General features: G+C 39.3%; 1 protein-coding gene across 2 annotated transcripts in view; it reads right to left on the reverse strand.

Moving 5' to 3' along the window:
- Positions 1–7,303, reverse strand: part of OLFM3 (olfactomedin 3) — a 48,991-nt gene extending 41,688 nt beyond the window's left edge. Inside the window, exons 1-2 of one of the 2 annotated variants that reach the window (XM_012558197.1) lie at positions 7,082–7,197; positions 6,851–6,872 (exon numbers count right to left, since the gene is read on the reverse strand). In XM_012558197.1, coding sequence (XP_012413651.1) covers positions 6,851–6,872; positions 7,082–7,197 — 138 coding nt within the window. Of the gene's footprint in view, positions 1–6,850; positions 6,873–7,068 lie in introns of both variants that reach the window. The other variant, XM_004385730.1, reaches the window with a different exon arrangement.
- Between the last annotated feature and the right edge of the window lie 741 nt (positions 7,304–8,044).

The raw sequence follows: 8,044 nt of genomic DNA on the forward strand, positions 1-8,044 counted from the left end.
ATAATATTTTTATTTGTAATTCTATTCAATTATAAAATCCTTTCTTACTTCTTTTGAACCAACTATCTTCAGAAATGGAGTCCCTGGGTGGTATAAATGGTTAATGTGCTTACCAGAAGGTTGGTGGTTCGAGTCCACTCAGAGGCACCCTGGAGGAAAGATCTGGCAATCTACTTCCATGAAATCAGTTATTGAAAACTCTATGGACCACAGTTCTACTCTGACACATGTAGGGTCAGTTAGCTAGTACTGCTATTACAGAAATACTACAAGTAGTTGGCGTCAATGAACAGAAATTCATTTTCTCACAGTTGAGGAAGCTAGAAGTCTGAATTCAGGGCACTGGGTCTAGCAAAAGGCTCTCTGTCTGCTCTGGGGGAAAATCCTTGTGTCAGCTTCTCTAGCCCGGCATTGCTTGATTGCTTGGCAGTCTCCACCTGGCATCTTTCTTACCCCTATTTGTGCTGGCTTTTTCTCTGTGCCTAATCTGTTCTTTTTATATTTCAAAAGTGATTAGGCTTAAGACATACTCTACACTGATATGGCCTCATTAACATAACAAAGAAAAGCCTATTCCCAAATGGGATTATATCCGTAAGTATTGTTGTTGTGTGCCATCCAGTCAATTCCGACTCATAGTGACCCTATAAACCCATACCAAACCCATTGCCTGCGAGTTGATTCTGACTCATAGTGACCATATAGGACAGAGCATAACTGTCCCTTAGGATTTCCTAGCCTGTAATGTTTCCAGGAGCAGATGACACGGTCTTTTCTCCTGCGGAGCCTCTGGTAAGTTCAAACTGCCAACCTTTGGGTTAGCAGCCGAGTCCTTAACAATTGTAGCACCAGAGCTTCTTATCCATAAGTTTGAGTTAGCTTCCCAACACGTATTTTTGAGGGACACAACTCAATACATAATAGCTCACCAGGAGCTGGAATTGACTCAACAGCAACTGGTTAACCCTTAGAAATATTGTTATCTTACTCAGGAGAAAACTGAAATACAGAGGATTTAAATACATTTTTTTTTCCAACTCATCTATTTACTAAATGTCATATTTGGCACTTATATCAGTTTTCTCTGAGCTTAAACCACAGCTCTTTACGCTCATCTCTGCTGATGAATGTAGATAGTCTATGTCTATGCACCAATAGCCATAAAAACTGCTTTAGAGGAGCAGACCAGACCCCTCTGCAATTGATGGGAGGTGCTGCACCCAGGCAGGTGAAAGGCATTATCCAAATAATATGGAGACAAGTAGCCACTGGCACCTCAGAGGCATAGTTAACAGTAAAGGCTCAGCAGGAGGCAACAGGATATTTCTGTGGAAGGTACAGCAATCATGTATCAGGCCCCAGTGGAGGGACAGCAAAGAAACAGAGTTCCAATCCTTTGAACAGAACAAAATAAACTGGTTGAATACTGCTAGATTTAATGTTTTAGGCTGAGTTGTGGGAATTTCACAGAAGTACAGACTGAGGCAAAAAAGGAATAAGGGGTCTAGCTATTGAAACTGGTGCACAAGGTAAGAAAAATAAAGCAGAAAGAAATCCATTTATTAAAACCTATTTGATTTAGAGTGGAGATTCCCGAGTGATGAAACCCCTTATAAATTTTCTGTCTGAGGATAGGTTTGGTCCCAGGGAGTGAAATGTGGTTTAGCATGCTAATGGCTTTAGTCATGGAGAAAGGAGAAATGTGCAGACGGGAATTAGAGAGATGTTGACAGACCACACTAAAAGAGGCTGTGTTCTGGATGATGTGCTAATAAAGATGTCACTGCAGAGCAGTTTTCTTCCTATTTCTTATAAGTCTACTTGGAACTGAACTAAGAAATGCATTCCTTCCCTCAAGATAACCTAGGGGCTCTAAGAAAAACAATAAACCAACACACAAAAGACCAAAGATGCCATTAAATTTACATTGGTCACCTCTACTCATACTCTTTGGAAACCACAATGACATAGATTTGGGAAGGATCTTAGAAGTCATGTCTAGTTCTACTTCTTTCCGCTCAGTGCAACTTCTCCCATATATTCTCCTTGTGTTTCCATTTGAACTATTCCTCTGTTAGTGATGTCATGGCCTTAGAGTCAACCCCTTCCATTGGTGAATTTCTGAACTCCCTTTGTAATTTTCTCTCTTTGGCCCTAGTTCTGTTTCAGGCACTTAAGCAAAAATAAATCTACTCTCTGATCTGCATGACAATTCTTCCTTCAAAAAGGCAATTATCACATTCTCTGTCCCTCTCAAAGTTTGCCATTCTGCTCTCTCAACCATCTCCCACATCTTAATTTGTTTAGTTACCCTATCACAAAATTGACATTCCCTAAGGATTTGGGCAATACAAAACAGTGAAGTCAATGGACTAAAAACAAGTAGTTGAAGGTAAGGAACTTAGAGGGTATTGAGAGTTTATTTCAGTGGATCCCACTTATTTTATAGAACTTTAAGTTGACTAACTCATTAAAGTAGTTATTTATGAGGAGAATCCAGCTAGGTGTTTGGAAATGTAGCAACACAAATAGTTTATGCCCACAGGTCCCTTCAAGGTCTCTTCCCACCACAGGAGTAGAGCTGAGTGTTTGGGAACAGCTGGTGTCTGCTGAATGTTCTCTGCTTTTTTAATTGCTCTTTTCCAGCTTATTCCTGTAGTGGAATGCACATTGTGGGGGATTTCTAGAAGCTCATCCTCAAGGGGAAGTTACTCTGTATCAGAAAGAAGTGTCTGAGGAAGCCTGAGCCTTCTGAGAGATGAGGCTCCAGACTCCTCACACACAGACTCTTACAAAGGCAGATGGTACCAGTCGATAGATTAGAAGGGGTGGGGGGGATATAGAAAGAAAAAGGGCCAAAGAGGAGGATAAAGGAGTGCTTCAAGATTCTAAGAAAAAACAAGAGGGAGCTTATTCCCCTAATAAGAAGCTGTATTTAACTATTGGCTGATAAAAAAATATCCTGGAAATTTAAAAACTTCTTTCAACTTTTGAGGTAATAAAATGTACACCACCTATTACAGAGACATCCACCATAAACAAGTTTACTTGCTCTTTAATGATTCAAATCTCATCTTTCTTTTTTCTTTTTTTTCCAGGTCATTCAAAACTATCATTCCAAAGAAAGATTATGTTGATATTTTTGTAAACCTAAATTTTTGCCATCTGCACATCCCATAAAAACTCATAAAACATTTTAAGACCGTTTTTTTTTCTTTTTTCTTTTTTGGTGGGAGGGCTACACCCAATCGCAGGCTTATCTCTTTCATACTATTTTAAATGAGAACACAGTGAGGAAGATGAGGAAAAGGGTGGCTTACTATTTTCTAGCTATACCTATTGGGCCAATCAAAACCAAAATTAAACCCATTGCTGTTGATTTTGTCTCATAGCAACTCTATAGGACAATGTAGAACTGCCTCGTAGGGTTTACAAGGCTGTAATCTTTACAGAAGCAGCTTGCCACTCTTTCTCCTGCTGAGCTGCTTGTGGGTTTGAACTACTGACCTTTCTGTTAGCAGCCAAGCTCTTTAACCACTGTTCCACCAGGGCTCCTTCCTACTGGGCTTTAGAGCTGTTAACCAACCCTTCCTCCTAATGAAAGAGGCTAGCCAGCCATCTACATGGAAGGGTCTGTTGTAGAATTATTTGACAGGCAGAAGGAAGATTTACCTAACTAGAAGGGCTCTGTCATGGATTGAATTGTTTTCCCCCAAAATAACTGTCAACTTGGCTAGTCCATTCTTTCCAGTATTGTGTGATTGTTCACCATTTTGTCATCTGATGCAATTTTCCTATGTGTTGTAAATCCTACCTCAAAGATGTTAATGAGGCAGGATTAGAGGCAGTTATGTTAATGAGGCAGGACTCAATCCACAAGAGTAGGTTGCTTCTTAAGCCAATCTCTTTTAAGACATAAAAGAGAGAAGCAAGCAGAGAGACAGGGGGACCTCATACAACCAAGAAAGCAGTGCTGGGAGCAGAGTGTGTCCTTTGGACCTGGGGTTCCTGTTTGGAGAAGCTCCTAGACCAAGGGAAGAATGATGACAAGGACCTTCCTCCAGAGCTGACAGACAGAGAAAGCCTTCCCCTGCAACTGGCACCCTGAATTTGGACTTCTAGCTCCTAGACTGTGAGAGGATAAATTTCTGTTTTTTAAAGCCATTCACTTGTGGTATTTCTGTTATAGCAGCACTAGATAACTAATACAGGCTCCTTCACCACTCTGCCTGGAATGTCAACAAACCTCCCACTGCTGTGGTGTGGATTCCAACTCATACCGACACCACGGGGTTTCCAAGCTGTAAATCTCTATGGAAGCAGACTGCCCGTCTTTCTCCCTTGGAGCTGCTAATGGTTTCAAACTGCTGACCTTGCAGTTAGCAGTCAAGTACTTTAACCACTGCACCACCAGGGCTCCTTCTGAATGCCAACAGAGGAGGTTTTTTTTTTTTTCTTTCTAAATGCAGAAACTTCAGGGATGGATGAGACATACTTAAGTTTATAGCTTTTCTCTAACTCTGTAAGGCCAGGGAGATAGGAAATCTACTTTAATGGCATGGGGATGCTGGTGTGTAGAAGGGAAAGAGAAACAAAGGAAAGGGAATCCAAGAACATGAGAAACCACCTGAGCAGGGCAGCGAGAGACTTGTGTGGCACCAGCGTCCAGGAGGAGGGAGGACCAGCAAAAGGAAGCAGATGAGAAGACTTCATAGGACAGAACTGCAGTCAGATGACTTGGTTTAAACTTTGGCTCACCCACTAACTAGCTGGGTTAAATGTGATCGGTAACTTACACATATTGGGTCATCTTCCCATATGCAGAAAGAGGAGGTTGGATTAGATCAGGCATATTTCCAACTAAGCTCTTGAGAGCTCTAAGTTTCTGTGACAGTATCTCAACTGGGGTAAGGAGTGGATTGTCTGGAGAAGGAGATGATGAAGAAAATTCTCCATCTCCCATTTAATATTTGATCCATGACCTATTTTACATTTTGGACTTCCACTTCAACGTTCATTAGACAATATTTATTCAGTACATGTTACACAAGATTTAATTTGCAAAGCAAGACTGCTACTAAAAATGGTTTGAAAATAACTGGTCTGATGATTTCTAAGATGGTTTCCAGTATTAATGTTTTATGACCTTAATCTAGGAAATACAGATTCATCCATTCTTCACCATGGGAATCCTAAGGTATGAGCAATTATCTTGAATAATTAAGGTAAGGAAATGTCACAGATAATGCTCTTCTCTAAAGTATGCCACTTCTTTAAAGCATACAAAAATAAAATAAAATGCTTTTGTAACCTAGTTTCTCCATTCCAATGAATGTCATTTGCTGTTACTACCCACAGTATAAAATTTCCTGAACTTTTTGTTTTTACTTTTTTCCAAAGTGGAGACATCCAAAGGAAGATTTGATTGTGTCAGAATATACATAGATCTATAGCAATGCTTTATATCTTTCATTCAACAGATTTCTAACCAGAAAGTAAAAAAAAAAAAAAAATTTTTTTCAGTTTAACCTTAGAAGATAACCGGAACTCCTAAAAGAATAGTAATCATGAATGACTTTAGAAATTCGATCACCCTCAGTCCACAGCAATAGAAAATAATCAAACCAATGTGTATATACACAAAAAGATGCACATCTCAAAACTAAGGAACCGAGTTTGAAATATAACTCATTTCATGAATTTCTTAGTTTAGCTTTCTTTTTTTTCTGGAAGAATTAATTCAACAACTAAGGTGATGGATTGGCAATCAGATATTAGGGCATTGAAAAATTTGGCTCAGAAAATCTTAAGTAATGCAAATTTCTTTGTTTAGTAATTTTTTTTGATGACTTGTATCATGATTTCTTTATGACTTAAAAATAATCTTTCCTTCTTGCTATGCCAAACATGCAGGTAGTGAAGACAATCTCCTCAATAACAGAGGCCTTAGGGTACCATAAATGACTGAAGGGAGGTAAATGCATTAAAGCAAGTCAAAGTGTGCCCTACTGGTGCTCTGTCGGTGATTCTGGCAGGTTACTTAATTAATTGCTCTGACTATACTCAATTAGTTAATTACATATTGATTAATAGATTGACTATTATTAGCAGCTGCACAGAAGTCCTGAAAATGGACGGTTACTTTTCTTTTAGTACCTGACTTTTGCTGATCCACTGGAGTAATCCAGATAAAGGTTAAAAAGCCCCAAATCCTCATTGCATCTGCACCTTTTATTGGATAGCAGGGACACTGTTTTTCTGGGATAGTCTTTCTATTTGTATTTGTAAACTTCTATTTGAAAAAATCATTCGTTTTCATTTTCCTCTGAAAGGTTTTGGAGTGTTGCTAACCAAACCTTGTTTCAAACTATCAGAAAAGACTTTGCTAGAATGTGGGGAGGGGTAAAAGCACTTTCCCATTAATTTTAGGTGAATGAAGACCACAAGAGCTAGACCTATGATTGAAAAAGTATTTATAAGAATTAAACAATGCAGGAAGCTATTTTTATTAAATTTCCTGTTTGTCATGTTTCTTAGCTTTCTTAAAAGTCTTTTTGACAGGCTTTAAATTTCAAGGTTTTTATTCATTTATGTTTAAAAGATGTGGTTTTCCTGACTGAATTCATTGCAGTCACAGCCATTAATTCCCAGGCATAACCTGCTATACTAAAATTAGATCAGATAGAATATACTCTGTGGGAAAAATTACGGGGATTTTACAGACATTAGAAAAGAAGTAAACTAATAATAAAAAATATTTCTATAAAAATCCCCCCAAACCTCAAATGAATACAATTATATTAAAACTTTTCATTTTTAAGAATTTAATGAGCCTAGTATTTCCTTTCACAGCTAATTTCTCAGACACTCCACTTTTTTGTGGGGGGGTGTAACTTTAAAGTATTCGTAAAGAAATATCCATTACTAAAGTCACCACATAAATATTGTAGTTTTGAAACAGACCTGTAAATAGGTAAGCCAAATCTCAGCCTTAGCAATTTACAAAATAAAGCCAACTGGTTTAATACACTTACTCCCCAAGATAGCCAAACCACCCCAGTGACTTACTAAGGTATCTGGCGTTGATAGCCTCGTGGTGTTCAGTCCTACCAAGGATGGGAGAGTTTGGGACATCCAGTTTGAGATCATTGCCATGGTACTAAGCACAGCGCCAAGCTTCAGCAGTGGAGGACTCATCGCTGTGGAGCTAATGAGTTTTCATAGTGACTGATTAGGATCCCGGTGCTAGGCTAGCAGCGAGAGGCGTGACTGCAGCAGCCACATCTACAGCATGAAAGGAGATCAACTTCCCTAGCTCTCATCACCCGGGAAAGCTCACAGAACCTCCTTCCCCCACCCCCCTGGGAAGTGCCTTGACCTTCCTTTTCCTCCCTTGCCGGACACTTAGCAGGATCATCAAACAAAAAAATTCTTAATGGGGCTTGACTGGTAATTATCAGAGCAGAGGTTGCAGGAAGGGGGAAACGTGAGCTTTTCCAGCTCCACTCTAGTCAGTTACCATCAACGGAGTCCATTTCCTCCGGGGTTTGTGTAAGTATAATCAGCTGCTCTTTATTCTTCATAAAAAATACACCTTTTAATGGAAGTCTGCCAAAGTGCACATTTCAAACACCAAACTTAATATCTACAGATTTCTCTGGGCATGAGCAGAGTGCTTTTAGGGAGAGCATAAAAACAAAGTCTGCAAGTGATTTCCAAGATGATCAGATATTGAGGGTGAGAGATTATTATTTTTTAAACAATAACCTAAAATTTGCATCGTTGCCTTTAAAATAATAGCCAAAGCTTAATGCTACTGCCTGTAGAGGACATTACCCTGTGCAGCTTTGCATGTGAACAGACAGAAAAGACAGCCCAGGAGTAAAACTTCTGTTAGAGAAATGGCATAGGCTCCCAGTTATGCTTCTGAGAATGAGTGCTTCCTAAGTGCTCAGTCACACACAGACTCAGTTAACTCTATTTTCACCTTGTGAGAAATGACAGACTGATATTGGAAGTCTCTGTTTTGAGAAGAGCATGTGGT

Source organism: Trichechus manatus, unplaced genomic scaffold, assembly GCF_000243295.1.
Source record: "Trichechus manatus latirostris isolate Lorelei unplaced genomic scaffold, TriManLat1.0 scaffold00144, whole genome shotgun sequence".
NCBI lineage: Eukaryota > Metazoa > Chordata > Mammalia > Sirenia > Trichechidae > Trichechus > Trichechus manatus.